This window comes from Sceloporus undulatus, chromosome 2, assembly GCF_019175285.1.
Source record: "Sceloporus undulatus isolate JIND9_A2432 ecotype Alabama chromosome 2, SceUnd_v1.1, whole genome shotgun sequence".
NCBI classification, from domain to species: domain Eukaryota; kingdom Metazoa; phylum Chordata; class Lepidosauria; order Squamata; family Phrynosomatidae; genus Sceloporus; species Sceloporus undulatus.
Window position 1 is genome coordinate 178,026,831 of NC_056523.1, and position 16,117 is coordinate 178,042,947.

Here is a 16,117-nt window from a genome sequence, read left to right on the forward strand (position 1 = left end):
GAGGCCCAATTAGGGCTGCCACCATTGCTTCCTGGCATCTGCTGTCCAAGGCAGGGCTGGTCCTGCTGAAATGAGTGCTTGGAGTAATCCTGAAGGGCAGAAATGAAGAACTTTTTCTCTATCGCCTTGATGTTGGCCTGCAGTTTTCATTGTGTTTGACCTTTGGCCATGCTAATTGAAGATGGAGTATGCTATCATCTAGGTGGGAAGGTATTCTGCCTTATGAAGCTGGCTATAGGTACAGAGGCAAAAACACATCAGTGGATGCAAGGTATGACAGACTTGTAAAATAGCAAGCAAAATTTGCATATGTTAAAGTAACATCAGTACCTATAACAAGTCCCATGGGGCACCTCTTGTTTTCATTCATTTGTTGGGGATCTCAAAGAACCAGTGGGAGAAGTGTGGGTTGATGTGCAGCCAGGTTCTGTCCAGGACAATCCCCCCAGGGTTCTTCATAAGCAAAGCCCACTTGGATGTTGCACATTTTCCCACCCTTAGTCAGTCACACACCCGTTCCCTGCTGGACATGCACTTCCAATTAATTGCACCTGTGTTTGATCTGTACATCTAAACCAGGCCTGCACAACACACAGCCCAAGGGCCACGTGTGGCCTGAAAATTTTTTTGGGTAGCCCTCAAGATGTAAAATGACTTCAAGGCTCCTTTACCACTCAGCTTTCTTCCAGGAAAGAACCAGGAGGCGGAGGAGGAGGACAGCTGCACACTCACTCTTCAAGGCTCTTCTGTCAGTTAGCCTTTTCCTAAGGATAGGGCCCATCAGAGGATGAGGAGGACAGAATTAATATTAATAAAATTGTTATTAACTAATAATTATTAACTAATAATGAGTAATTAATAATTAATGATTAAATAGTTTAGTTATTAATTATACCTTTACTTGGAAACTGAGATGCTAATAACCTATCTGCAGCCCATAGAAGTTTAGCTTATTTTAATTTCGGCCCCTACCTACTAACAAGTTGTGCAGGTCTGAACTAAACAAACTGATTAATAATAGTTGTTCTGATAACTAATTGTCGATACTTACATCTAACAGGCCAGGAATGCATTTAACAGATGTTGATACAGATTGCTCTCTAGATTCCAGTGCCACACCAAGGATGTACTAATGATAAACATAAAAGCTAAGGTTATGCAAGTTTAACATCAATAGAGGCCAAAGTTGGACTTAGCATTAGCTAAAACTGCAAAGGCTTCTGGGATGAACAAGTCAAGTAGGTCAACATAATCTTTATGCAAATTTTTTTTAAATCATTTCCATTGGAGAATTGTCCCATAATTTATGTTGGATTTTTGCATTGCCTGGTTTAGATTGATAATGGGGCCTGGTGCATTGCTGGAGTGGGTCCTCCCAGGATGGTTGTACCAGAGAAGAAATGTGACTGTCTTGGGACACTGTGTGGGATTTGCATGGGATATTGCAAATTTCTTTTTTTAGACACAGTTGTTCCACACAGTTTCACCCAACCGTATCAAGGAAAGGGTGTTATAAGGTTTGTGGGAATTCTATGTATTGGTAGCTTTGGTGCATTCTTCACAAATCTGGTGCCCTCCAGATATGCTGGACTTCCAACTTCCATTATCCCCAATCATCATAGCCAGTTGGGGATGATGAGCATTGATTTCCCAGCAGAGAGGGTCCTGTCCTCCTGTAATCTGGGTTTAGCTCCTCCTATTTGCTCCTGTAGGCAGGGACAATAAACAAAAGACCGGCCCCTATATAGGGAGGAGCTAGCCCCCCTGAGCCTCAGTCTTGTTCCTGCCTGTGCTCCTAGCAGGATGTTCTCTTCGAGCCAGCAAAGTTTTTCCTTTCTACGAAAGCGGTTTGAGAGTTTTCTTGGCCTTCCCTTCTTCTCCTCTCTTCTGCCTTTCGCCCCTACAGACTTTGAATTTACTAATAAAATAAATAAAGGTTAAGAAGTCTGTCTGCTGACATTTAAGGCCTTCTCTTAATTTCAGGAATATCTCATTTCTGGAGCGAAAAATGCAGAGACATCAGGCCAAGCCTCCAAACAGGCAGCAATATGTGATCGAATCCTGCGGGCTTGCATCCACAGGTTTGGGGAAAGTTTGGACTTCCCTTCTCACTTCAAAAGCCTCCAGACTTTAGGTGAGATGGCTTATCATGGCTATGTTGCAGCCAGACTCCAATATGTTCCTCTGTACTTGGAAAGATTGCTGTATCACTTGCTGAAGGGTGCTGCTGCCAGGGGCCCATCTGATGCCTGTCTGAGATTTGCTGATCTCCTCTATGCAGACCTGTCAAAGTATCAGCCTCCTCAGGTGCCTGCTGATGACTATATCTCAATTGCCAAAAGTGCCTTCAGTGTGCTCTGGAAAAGTACAGATGCCATGGCTAAAATGGACAAGACACCAGCAGAGCGCAGAGTTGTGCTCTCTACCCATCTGAAAGCTGTCCGCTTCTTGGTGCTTCTGGAGCATGATACTCCTGCCTTATTGCTCCAGGAGCCTCCGTTCTTTAACTCCATGGTGGCTCGGCATGCCTCGGCTGCAGCTGCTGTGTTTGAGGCCCAGCAGAGCCCAATGAGCGAAGAAGATGCCAGCTTTCTCAGTGACCAGCTCTTCTACCACCTAGTTGAAGCCATTCTAGAAAGGAAAACCAAGAAGGAGCCTTTGGCCTTCCAGGACTGCCTCTGTGTCTTTGAACTCACCCTCATACGATCCCGTTACCTCTGCAAAAGTGGCTGTTTCAGAGAGTGCAGGAAAATTCTCCAGCAATCCAGCAGCTACTTAAGCAAGTCCAGCAAGCTAAAGCGTTGTTTTACTGTAATTTTAAATGTTCTCTCAGCTGGACTTGATGTGAACAGAGAATTGCTGCTTGCTGAGGGGTCAGTGGGGTCTTTCTTCAGTGAGATTGCTGAGGGGATAAACTCCTCAGCAGGTGTTGAAGAACCTTTACTTAAGCTGCTGGCTGAGAGCTGCCAGTTGCTCATAACCCCATTGTATGGACATGTGAAGAAAAGTAAATGGAGGCATTTCAGCTTGGAAGAGATTCTAGGGATCTCTGCCTTCATGGAAAATTATCTAGGAATGCTCAACAAGCTGATAAGTATGGTAAGTCAAGCTTCTCTGGATTGGCATATCAAGGACAGCAGTACATGGTTGGGGCTTGAAAGCTGTCTCTCCCCCCCCCCCCCCCCCTACTTATAAATTCTAAGGGGAAAAGGAAATATACTCCAGTCAAGACCCAGGTTTCTCCCATGGAGGTGAGGATGAGTTAGTTAGTTTGCAATGCTAGCAAGCTTTATGGAGAGGAATGGGGTTGGAAGGGGGGTAGTGAATTATCTTTTCCTAAATTATTGTACGTTCTAGAAACTTAGTTTTTTTAAAAGCAGAGCCTTTTTCAAGGTGTACTATGTAGTCATATTTGGAAAATGCAAATATTTCAGCTACCTTCGAGAAATTCTTATTTTTCAACCTCCCCCTCCCCACCCCACCCCCCCCAGTTCTCATCTACTGTATTTCACACAGAAGTTGTAAGTTTCATAAACTATAGTCAAGAGTGTAGGCTAAATCATCTAATGTTACCTTTTCCTGGCTCAAATAAATAAAATAAAGATAAAAATAGATTGGAAAGTTCTTTTCCTTTTATAGCCATGTGTTATTTTTATTAGGATTGTAACCCATTAAAAACTGAATAACTTTGTCAAAGATTGACATGAGACTACTTGTGTCTGTTCCTGTCTTGTTTCTCATCTACAGGTGTCACCAGACAATGTGAAACAGAAACAAGCCCTGAAGAAACTAATGTATCATTACTTCCAGTTGTACACAACTGTGATATATGATTCTCTTCAGACTCTACAGGTATGGGAAATGGAGAAACAGCATCTGTTCTATGGAATTTTGAATATATAAGAGAGAACTGCTCTGTATGAGACCAAAGGGTTTTCATATTTGGACTGAAAGAAGAAATAATTTTAAAAGCCATGGGGTCACTAAAGTTTTAGTTTTGCAGAGACTTTAATGGATCAATACCTATGCACATATTTTGCATCTATATAGTCTTCAACATCTGTCAAAATATCTAGTAGTAGTGTTTTGACAGAGCCTAGCCTGGAGAGGTATTGAACTGTCTATCAGAGTAGACAAAATATGTCAAATACAGTCGGCCCTTGTTATCCGCTGGGGTTTGGTTCCAGGACCCCCCTTGGATAACAAAATCCGTGGATGCTCAAGTCCCATTAAATATAATGGCATAATAAAATTGTGTCCCTAATTTAAAATGGAAAATCAAGGTTTGCTGTTTGGAATTTATACTTTTTTGGAATATTTTCAAGCAGCCCTAGAAAAAAAGCCATGTGAAGTTTTTGTCTTGGTAGAGAACAGATCTGGCTCTAACTGCTTGCCAGGGTTTTGTTATACTAGTTCCCAGAAATGACAGAATGTTCTGGATTCAATAGAAGAGAGAGGTAGTTTGGACTTAAATCGAAGCCTAACGTCTGTGCCATCATATATTATTTTGTACAAATAATGTTCCATTTGTGAAAATAGCCATGCACCCTACTGTTTGATCAATAGTTATGTGGCACACAATTAGTAAATCTTTAGTAAAAACTAATATCACAGGATGTGATGGCAGCCTTGCACTTTGAATGAATAACCTTTACTGTTAAAAAAGATCTGAACATCAAAATAGAATTGAGAGACAAATTTATAAATGATAGAAAATTGCTAGCATGTTGCCATGCCAACAGGTAAGTAGAGGTGTGTGTGTTAATAAGGCACTTGGGTAATAATGCAGGGAGAGCTCCAGATAGTAGACTGCAACTCCCATTAGCTATCACCATGGTTATGCTGGTTAAGACTGATAGGAGTTATGCTGCAGTGTCATCTTGAAGGCTACATATTTCTGCATTACTACTATATTGAATGATAGTAATCTTGACAGCTTGAATATGATTTCTGTTTACTCTTAAGGGGCTTCTACTTTTGAGTCATTGTTTTCCATATTTCTGTGCTTATTATATGTACCCTCTGTTATTACCCTTAAAAGGCCTTAATATTTTTATATTTTACAAAAGTCCTGTGCTGTCTTGTTGGAACTAATGCTACCGCTGGTCTTTTTCTTTATAATATGCAATTTTTTTTTCTTTAGTCCATCTGATTTTGGGGCTGCTGAGCATTATGTGCTGTCCATTGTAAGAATCAATTCTGCATCATAATTATGCAAATAACAGTTTCTATATTTACACAGATCCAAAACACACTGCAGAAACAATACAGTTTGAGACTGCTAAGGAATTTTGAGAACTGTGAGACATTTAGCCTTCTCTGTCAGAGAGCTCTGGTGCCACAACAAACTACAATTCCCAGGATTCCTTAGTACTGAGCCAGGGCAGTTAAAGTGTTCTCAAACTGGATTATTTCTGCATTGTGTTTTGGACTGTAGTTTGCTCTCAGGGTTGTTGATGAGATTATTTTTGTGTTAGCAACTATGATTGTCAGTATAAAAAGAAGAAAAGGAAGGGGGGGAAGAAATGTGGCAATGCCTTTAAGACTAACTGAACTTTATTTTAGCATGAACTTTTGTGGATGTTAATCCACATCTTTAGAAGCAGTATCGAGTGCATTCAGAAAACTGTGTTTATACTCACAAAAGCTTAACACTAAAACGAAAACCATTTAATCTTAAAGGTGCTGCCACATTTTTCTCCTTCCTTCCTCCTTTTTATGCTGCAAGAGAATAACAGAACTACTTTTTTGAAAACAATGTGTGTCTGACTTCATATTTTTGTTGTTCCTAATCTCAATTAGGAAGGCATGAGAGCCATCTAGTGTGGGGAAGGACTGATGTAATAGCTTATACCCACACGAGACATATCCTGATAATTTGAAACACAGCTAAAGTAGCAATTCTTAAAACTGCAGTATCATGTTCTGCCCATGGTGAAGGTAGTACCTCAACTGCACATGATAATCCTTATTCAGGTCTACATCTCTGTGTGTATTTTAGAGACTTTAGACAAGAAAATATGAACATAAGTATGTCAAGGATGGACCAAGGTGGTGGGTTACTGTCTCTTTGTGAAAAAACTTTGCTTGAGTCTTAAGAGTCCTTCTTTCTATTTCTCTTTCTAAAATGTGTGAGGTTTTTTCCCGCAGGGGCTAGAGGCTGCTGGTCTACCAGAGTTGTTGGGGTCTCTTCAAAGCGTTGTTAACAGATTTCTTGATACACTAGAAGATCTTCATGAGAGGGAACAAGCTGAATACCTGGATCTCTCAGGCTGGTATCCAAGTTGGAGAAACTGTCTTGTTATCAGAGTCAGAAGGCAAATGGTGTAGTGCACTGTCTTTTGGAGGCCATAATGAGAGAAAATAAGAATGTGTGGTCACTATTAGCAGATAATCTCAATTAGGAGGTTGGAGAGCCAGCATGACATAGTTTGAGTGTTAGAGTACGACCCTGGATACCAGGGTTCGATTTCTTGCTCAGTCATGAAACCCACTGGGTGACTTTGGACAAGCCACATGCTCTCAGCTTCTGGGGAAGGCAAAGGCAAACCTCTGAACAGATCTTGCCAAGAAAACCCATGATAGAGTTGCCTTAGGGTCACCATAAATTGGGAACAACTTAAAGGCACGCAACAATAAGAACTTCAGAAGAACCATTCTGGACCAAAGGGGTATCTTCACAGTGACCAATATCCTTTTTAAAAAAAACCACGGATGACCAAAATGCAGTACAAATATTTTGGATAAAGTAGCATTGATAATGTTATTTTTTTCAAAAATACCTGAAGCCTCTCCTTTCTCCTCCCATTGAGCCTCACTCCACTCGGCACCTTCTCTTCAGCATTTTAAAGAGATACAGGCAAATACCACAGCTCCTTTCTGCCAAAATGCAGATGTTTGAGGAGCAGTGGTGTCACACACCCCTCCCCTTAAAGTGTCACCTGGTGCAATCCACACCCCCTAGTGATGCCACTGTTCATGGAATAAAGTTCTGCTCCTCAAATGTCAATTCTAACTGTATTGTATGGGGCTGGATCCATTCTAAAACTCTCCAAGAGAACCGCATGTAGCTGAGTGTAAGCCACTAATATAAAAAGATGCTATTGAGGATTAAAAGCTGCAGCAGGTGTATTATAGAAACTTTATCATTCTGTCTGCTGTGGAGTGCCCTAACCCACAGAGTCCATGTCCTTGGCAGTCATGCACATCTTAAGCATTTGGGCACATTTGGTGCTCTGAGTAAAGCTCGTGTGTGTCTGCAAGGCAGTTTTTTTTAATGTATGACCTAGGCAGAGCCAAGGCCTAGGAACTCACAGAACAGAGAAGCAAAACAGTCACAACAAAGTTTATCCTCCTTTTGTCACTGTGATTTGACCAAGGTAATGATGTTGAGAACCAGTAAAATTAGTGTGTATAAAGCACTTTTTCTTGAAATATCATGAATAGTGCATTGTGGCCTTTCTGACTTGTTTACCTAGCTGTACTATAAACAATCTGTTTCAAGTCTACTACAAGCTTTGTTATATGAACAGCTTATGTACTTGTCTTTTACATGTACATTTCATCCACATGTATAGTCACTATACAGGCAGATGTGGATGAGTAGCTAAGTTGAAGAAGTAGTAGAATTCTGCAGAAATCACTGTTGCTGTGAGCTCTAGGAATGGAAGACTCTATAGTCCAAAACATACTGCAGAAATAATCCAGTTTGAGACTGCTTTAACTGCCCTGGCTCAATGCTAGGGAATCCTGGGAACTGTACTTTTGTGAGACATTGAGCCTTCTCTGTCAGAGATCCCTGGTGCCACAATAAACTACAACTCCCAGAATTCTGTAGCATTGAGCCAGGGCAGTTAAAGCGATCACAAACTGGAGTTCATCAGTTGATGAGCGAACACTGTTGACCTTTCTGTCCCTTGTTTCAAAATATTTTCTGATTGAGACTTTGTAACTAAGCTAGGGCCTTTATAATATAATAATGGCTTACATCAGGGGTAGGCAACCTTTTTGAGCCGGGGGCCGGGTTGCTGTCCCTCAGACAACTGGGGGGCCGAAGCCAAAAAATAAATAATTAAATAATTTTTTTAAAAAATTAAATATATAAATAAACCAGGACAAATGTAGGACAAAATGTTCAAATGGAAGACACTTTTTTTAAAAAATGGAGGACACGCGAAAAAATTTGCTGATTATTTTTAAAAATGTTAATATAAATGCATGTTTCTGAGGCTTCTATAGACAATTGCCCCCCAAAGGCCCCGGCGGCAATCGGCGGCAGGACCAGGCTGGGGCCGGACCCAAGGCCTTGCCGGGCCGCATCCGGCCCGCGGGCCGCAGGTTGCCTACCCCTGGCTTACATCTTCCTTCTCAGTATAAAGATAGAAGGAGTAAATGTCCTGCAAAGGAACTTGTTGGAAGTTTACTGGCACATACAAAACTCAATTGGCTATCTCTCTGAGACTGGTGATTAATTGATTTAGTAGTTCTCTACCAAAAGTGGTTAGTCTAAGTCTTTTTTTTACTTCTCCTAACAGCCTACTGTGTGTCACGGCTGTCATATAGCTTTTACTCTCATAAGATGTATGTGGAATCTAACTCCATAGCAGAGCTCTTCTGCAAATGGCTGGCTAAGAAGGACCTTTCCAAATATCCAGATCTTTTTACAGAAAAGGTAATTAAACCTTTTCTTTGTAGTTTGATGTGTTGACATGAAGGAGGGTTGGGTGAAATTTTAAAGACGGGTTATATCTGTTAGGAAGATTGTTGTATTACCCAGACTTTGAGAGAGAGAGACAGATGGGGCAGAGACTCATTTTATGTGAAAAATATGTCATATTCAGTGTAGTTGGTATGCTGAATATTGAGCAGGCTGCTTAGCAGCATGTGGGAAAGCTTTGTCACATTGCTCTTATCAGCTGGTTCTTTGCCTGTTTGGTCAGAAACTAAGGCCTTCTGGATGCACTGAGTCTTATGCATATAAATGGGTATAGGGAGGTAGGGGAAGTTTGAACCTCTAAATGTTTTAACCAGCATATTCAGTGTGACAATTTATGAGAATTTCAGTCTAACAACATATGCAAGACTGCACATTCCTTATCCTTGTTGTATAGGTTGTCAACCTTATATTAACATCGCACAGTGGTTTAGATAAAATGGCACAAGGAGAGCCTGGAACTGAACTCTCCTGTGTGAGTCCCTTCTTGATCTTATTCTGCTGGACTGATGTTATAACTCTTCTTCAATGTTTAAAATGCTACTTTGTGCCCCTGCCTGCTCCACCGTAAGGCTCTCCCAGGTTCTCCAGTGTTATCCAGAAGGCTTTTGTAAAGGCAAAGAATCTATAATACTAAGTGTGGATCAATCTTATAATAATGACTGGCTAATCATAGGTAACTTCCTTTTATGGAAAGACTCCTTGACGGAAAAGACTGAATGCAAATGTAGACATCTTTATCTGAAGTTACCTGGTATTCTTAGAATGTCTTCAGCTTGAGCTGATGTCACTTGATGAAATATCATTGGGCAAAGTGGCCCAATGACCTGATAGTTTAAAGGGCTTTAGTTCAGAGATGTTTGATAGTTAGTTAATGAGAGTTTGGTGATTGGAAGGACTATTATTTTCTTTCTCTTCCAGTATTTGTTTGCATCCTATGCCACCTGAATGCTTTTCTCCCTCTTCACAGCTGCACAATTGCTTTAAACTGCAAGTGGAAAACTACAGGAAGTTGGGCTTGTTAGAGGAGGCTTTGCAAACTGTGGTACTCTGGCTGGCTTCTTATCACAACAAGATCACGGAACACATGGCAGAGCCAATCTCCTCCTGGGTCAAAGTCAAAATAGATGCTAGCAAAAATGGGCTGGATGACCTGAGACTGAAGTAAGAAGGGACTTGAAAGATGAGTATGTCACTGTTACGATAGATTGCTGTTTCCCAGTTCATGCTTGAAACTGGCAATTTTGTGCTGGTGGAGTAAACTCTTACCTTTATGTGTTACTGTTTCCCCTCTGTGTGTAAGGAATTTGTTTTCCTTAGACACTGTCCTCTGTAAAAACAGAGTCCAAAATGTCCTGCATCCATTTTAAAAACAAAGAAGCAATGTATATCACTGATAGTTTTATGCCAAGATGTTCACAGCAGATTACAAATCACCCAAATAAAGTACAGCTCCCTGTGTCTAGGTTCTTCCGTCTTCATGTAAGAGACTGAAGACTCCCTTTATATCTGTTGGAATAAAAGGGGACATAATTGTCTGTAAATAAAGTGGGACTGCTCAGGCTAAGATCCTGTCTGATGCTGGTGGAACATAATGTTCCATTAGCTTACCTGCATGAGAGATCTGGTTGGGTGGCAGCTGTCAGCAAGGCTATGGCACAAAGAAGCTCTTCCAGTGCTCACATACCTCCCACCTGATTTATTAATGTATATTTTATTTAATAGATAGCTTTCCTTTCTTCAAAATGGGACCTAAGGTGGCTCACAACAAATTAAAACAAGGGACATTAATTTTAAAATAGTAATGAAAAAGCCAGTGTGGTATAGTGGTTTGAGCATTGGACTATGACTCTGGAGACCAGGTTTCAAATCCCCCACTCAAACACTGAGTGGCCTTCAGCAAGTCATATGCTCTCAGTCTGGGAAGGAAGCAAAGGTAAACACCCTCTGAGCAAACTTTGCCAAGAAAATCCCATGATAGGGTCGCCATAAATTGGAAACAAATTTGAAGGCACACAGCAACAACAATGTGAAAGTTTTTTTAAAAAAACTCTTTAACTATTAAAGCCTGGGAAAGATGATTGTACAAGGAATTACTGAATATCTCTTTATATAGTATCTTGTTGGTTCTTTAAAGTAGTTATGCTACCATAATCCCTAGCTTCAATCTATTTTTATTCTCAATTGCATTACATTTTCAATGGGAATTCAGTTATTTCTCTGAGTAACATAATCCATCACGTGTTGTCATCCTGAACATAAAAAGCATCCCAAGATAAAGTATATCATTAGAAGCATAGAATCATAGAATCAAAGAGTTGGAAGAGACCCCAAAGGTCATCTAATTCAATTCCATTCTGCCATGCAGGAACACAGAATCAAAACACCCCCTACAGATGGCCATCCAGCCTCTGTTTAAAAACCTCCAAAGAAGGGGACTCCACCACACTCAAATGGAGTGTGTTCCATTGTTGAACAGCCCTTACTGTCAGGAAGTTCTTCCTAATGTTGAGGTACAGTCTCTTTTCCTGTAGTTTGAATCCATTGCTTTGGGTCTTATTCTCCACAGAAAACAAGTTTGTTCCATCCTCACCCCTTAAAATATTATATGATACCCCTTCAAATATTTAAAAGGGCTATCATATTACCTCTTAACTTTCTCTTCTCCAGTCTAAACATACCCAGCTTGCTAGGTCTCTCCTCATAAGGCATGATTTCCAGAGTATTATTATTATTCTCGTTGTGTAAGAATACACAAGAATTCTGAGGCATTTTAACACAAGGTGTGGAGGTGTGGCAGATACATCTAAGGTGGCCTGCCATGATCCCATAATTATAATATGAGCCTATTTCAAACTGGGTGATCAGAAAAACATACATACTGTCAAAAACTAATATAGAGGTTGGGAGTGAGAGGAAAAGTACAGAAAACAGAGGCTGTAATGATAAAGAGTTGGGGGCACATTCCATATAAAGGGAAGACTGAAGAGTTCAGTGCAAGTATAGAAAAAGAGGCAGGGCCACTTCTTATGAGGTCTTAAATTATGAACAGCATTGGAAGAATGGAAGACATGTCATCCATTCTAAAACTCAGGATCACCCAATGAGTTTTCATTACCTTATTTATTAGATTTATTTCTTGTCATTCCTCCGAACAGTTTTATGTAATGAAATATGCTGCTGCAGGGTATGATGATGGATACTAGCTTAAACTAGAGGTGAACTGATAGCACATAGATATAACTATTACTTTCTATACAGTATCCATGAACAGAGGTTGCTAACACCTGTGTTCCAGTTGATAGGGTCAAACAAGAGGATGAACAGTGTTCCATGCCTGTTTCTCAGCTCCCAGAGGTATCTGAAAGGATATTTTGGAAACAGAATTATTTTCATGCTCTGATCCAACAAGGTGTGCTACGTTCTTGTTGAAAATCCTATCTCTTTCTATGGTGGAGGTTATGCAATGTTGTGCTTAGTCCCATTCAGTGGAAAGAATCTGCTCAAAATTCCTTGTTAATTCCACTAATAAGGCCATGCTTTGATTATGCACAACACCAGCTCCTCCTGACCAGTTTGTATATTCATCACAGGACTTTGAAAGAGGGCCTGGAAGGCTACAATTTAGATGCTGAGATTCTTGTGGAAGTGCTCTTGGAGGAACTCAAGGCCTATAAGACTGTGCGGGTAGACACTGGCCAAGAACGTTTTAATGTGATCTGTGACCTGCTAGATATGTGTTCAGAAGGTAGTAATTGGACCCATGAGCGGGCTGTGATCCTGGTGGAACTGGCTCAGGTGCTGTGTTATCATGACTACAATGAGCATACAGAATGGTGAGTAGAGACCTTTGTAGTTTGGGACTTCTCTTGGAATTTGTGCTTGGGGGTCTGAGATGGTGTGCCAGCTCTGTAGAAGTAGCAATGGTTGATCCTACTGAGTTTACTATGCAAATAGATCTCAGTTTAATTTATAACCTCACCATAATGCATTAGCCAAAGTCTGTTTCAGTTGCAACTTCTAATCCTTATCCTTAGTAGTGAAGAAGAAAAAGACTTATGAATATGAGATAAATTCTGTGATCACTATGCACATTGCACACCTGTTTGTTAGGTCCGTAAACCTTCAAAACTTTGAAATGTTAAGAGTTAATGACAACCTGTTGACCTTAAATAGTTAAGGATTTCTAATCTGGTGACATTCAGCTCTTAAGAAAACATTTGTGAAATTGGTTGATTCGTTAGGTAATTCATTCAACTGTTGGATTTTGTTAAATCCCTGGAACTCCCTAAAAAGGCCAGTAGCTAATGAGCAAATGAAATTGTTAGTGTTTAAGGATTGAATAAGATTATTCAGTATTCCAACAAAATATTTTAAAGTGTTTCAAAGCTTTGAAGCTGGCATTCTTCATTAGGACTTGATTAAATTCCAGAACAATTTGCATTGAATGCAGGAAGCAATTGGTAGACTCTTGACTTTGATTCCAGGTTTGTCCTGTTTGGTACAGGTCCTTAATTTAGTCACTCAAGGGATCAAGTACCTCTCTAAGGATGAAATGCTATCAGTTGAAGTTTTGAAGGCTTGTAAAGACTTCAGAACTGTTCCAAATCTATTGCTGCTGTGCAGTATCTGGCCATGCTGCTTATTTTTCCATACAAAATAGGTGAGAACCACATAGTTGGACTATGGTCTACATTCAAGTCTTTTCCTCTATAGCTCTGCCCTGGACTCTATCCATGAAGCTTTGCAGCTATTTGATTGTGTGCCAGAGACTCTCCAGAATAAGGAACAACTCCAAGATGACAAGGCTCAAGCCTTCCTCTGGCTGTACATCTGTACAATTGAGGATAAAATGCATGAAGTAAGTGGCAATAATGTAAGCAGTATAAAAGTCCTCAGGCTACGATCAAGGCTGTGTGTATTCTGAGCATAGGAGACAATGGTAGAACTTGTGTAAACTTCCTGTTTTTTCTGCTTGCATAAATCTGTATATGTGCATAGTGTCTTATTCTATTTCCTATCAGCAATGGGTGTAGCTTCAGAACCTCCCCCACTTAAGGCTTCACGCGGCATTGCCAACATGTTTTCACGTATGTCTTTTCAGTCATAAGCACTAAGAACATTTCCCCATCTCTTGGATGTAAAATAAAAAAAATATCTCAGAGGATATTGTATGAAGACCTGAATACTGTTGGCTTCCACATTTTGCGTTGTTACTGCTCTTGTTCCATTGCAGTTTGTGAGCATGCAAAACCTCTCCAGCATGTTGATGCCTTAGCATGACCAGTGATAACATAGGCCCGTTACAGACCGCCCAAAAGGGGCGGTCTTAGGCTGCTGCTGGTTGCAGCGTGGAGGAGCCGCAACAGCCAAACCGCGCGACTCCTCCGCACTGCAAAAAAGGAGTGCAGAAATTGCACTCCTTCCGGCAACCCGGAAGAGCCGCCGCAAGTGCCAAAGCGTGCACTCGCGACGGCTCTTCCGGGTTTAGATGTCTGGATGCTGTGCGTCCGTTACGTCAGGATGGCCGCGCCCGTCTGTATAGGGTGCCGCCATCTTGCCGTACGGAATACGCGCGAGGGGCAAGGTGCGTCCGGAAGCGCCGCCCCTCGCGCGTATTCCTGGCACAACGACGGCACCACTTAGGCCCGTCTGTAAGGCGCCTTAGTGACTCTGTGTTAGGTCTCTATGATGCCAAATGTAGTTGCTGCTACCATGAGGCATTCTGGTATTTCAGCAGGTAGCATCTCATGTTCAACACTGGACTAGACATCAAAACAAAGTTATAAATAGCTGTTGACTTATGCAGTTGAAACTATAATATTTGTTGACTTAAACAAAGGCAACCCATGTTAGTTAATTTTGGAGTTCATGCTCTAGGATTAGTGGCTTCATTGCTTTCCTAACCCTAAGTCTGGCGTGATACAAACCGCCGCCGCCGGTTAGTCTGCGGGGGAGCCGGAGCCTCCACACGGCGCGGCTCCCGTGCAGACAGAAAAAGAAGCTCCAAAATGGAGCTTCTTTTTGAGTCGCATTTGCGACGTAGCGAGGCGCCAGGGGCGCACTCACTACGTCACAAAGGACGCGACACGTACGGACGCTCAGCGTCCGATATGCAAAGATGGCTCCGGCCATGTAGAAGGGCCGGCGCCATCTTGTACGGACGGAGTCTGTATTAGGCCCAGGGGCGTCTAGAAGAGACGCCCCTTTTTTAAAATGGGACATCCTCCGGACGTCCCAAATGCCGGTCTAGAAAGCCTCTCTGTCTGTTCAGGTCTGTGTCAGCACCCAACATACTGAGGCACTTGCCAGGGTCAGTCACAACTGGCACCTTACTCTACCCCTTGTTATGGTGTTTTAGTTATTAGCCTTCTCTTTGCAGGGTTACAATTTCGCTGCTGCAGTAGTTTCCATGGGGTGTGGTGTACCATGTGCACTGGACTCAGTGTAATTTCAGTTACAGTTTGGGAGCCATTTATCTTGAACAGTTCTACAAGCATAAAGAACTTATACTTGAACAGGAAAGACTCAACATCCTTCTGTTAAAAAGCTTACTGTCCTATGTAGGTTTTACAAATTGTCTGTTGTTGTTTTTTAACACAGAGCACCAAGCAAGAACAGAGGATCAAAAATGCCCAGGGACAAAAGGACGTGCAAGTGTTGGAAGGCTTTGAGACTAATGATCTGGGATATGAAAATAAGTCCCCTGATGACAAGTTCCTGTATCTTGGCATTGCCTTCAATTTGTCTGCAGACTCTGGTAAGGAAGTGAGCTGCTGAAGTAAGAGCAATTGTATTTTAAATTCTAATAATGTAATACAAATAGAGAAGAGTAACTGTATGTGAGTTGGATCCCAGGGCTCCAAGGTTGACTCAGCCTTCCATCTTTTCATAGCTCCCTAAAATGAGTACCCAGCTTGTTGGGGTCAATTGTCTTACAGATTGTAAACTGCTTAAAGAGTTCTGAGTTCACTATTAAGCAGTTTAGAAATGTAAATGCTATTTCTAAATGCTATTGATAGCAAGACTAGTAGAGACATTGTAGTTTTGCCCCATACCACAAGTGGAATTCTCCACAAACAAATCTAGTCATGCTTAGACAGCGCTACTGCTAGTTTTAGAAAATGAAGAAAATGTAAAATACCACACAGGAAAGAAATACTATAAAATAATATTTTTTATGCTGACAAAAATACTACAGTTGGAAAGGACCTGTGGGAGAGAGGTATCTTGCTGACATGATAACAGAGTGACCACCATATAAGCCTCTCTCGGAGGAATATTCCACAAATGAGGTGCCACAAGTGAGAAAGGCCACTTGCCACCTAAGGCAGGAGCTATATCAATAAAGCATAATAATAATAATAATAATAATAATAATAATAATAATAATAATAATAATAA

At 41.2% G+C, this 16,117-nt stretch overlaps 1 protein-coding gene across 2 annotated transcripts in view; it reads left to right on the forward strand.

The window, feature by feature from the left end:
* Positions 1 to 16,117, forward strand: part of ESPL1 (extra spindle pole bodies like 1, separase) — a 46,683-nt gene that overhangs the window by 4,330 nt on the left and 26,236 nt on the right. For both annotated transcript variants that reach the window (XM_042450237.1, XM_042450236.1), the window contains exons 3-10: positions 1,984 to 3,099; positions 3,748 to 3,852; positions 6,151 to 6,271; positions 8,535 to 8,671; positions 9,684 to 9,877; positions 12,307 to 12,549; positions 13,430 to 13,574; positions 15,317 to 15,473. In XM_042450237.1, coding sequence (XP_042306171.1) covers positions 1,984 to 3,099; positions 3,748 to 3,852; positions 6,151 to 6,271; positions 8,535 to 8,671; positions 9,684 to 9,877; positions 12,307 to 12,549; positions 13,430 to 13,574; positions 15,317 to 15,473 — 2,218 coding nt within the window. The remainder of the gene's footprint in view (positions 1 to 1,983; positions 3,100 to 3,747; positions 3,853 to 6,150; positions 6,272 to 8,534; positions 8,672 to 9,683; positions 9,878 to 12,306; positions 12,550 to 13,429; positions 13,575 to 15,316; positions 15,474 to 16,117) is intronic.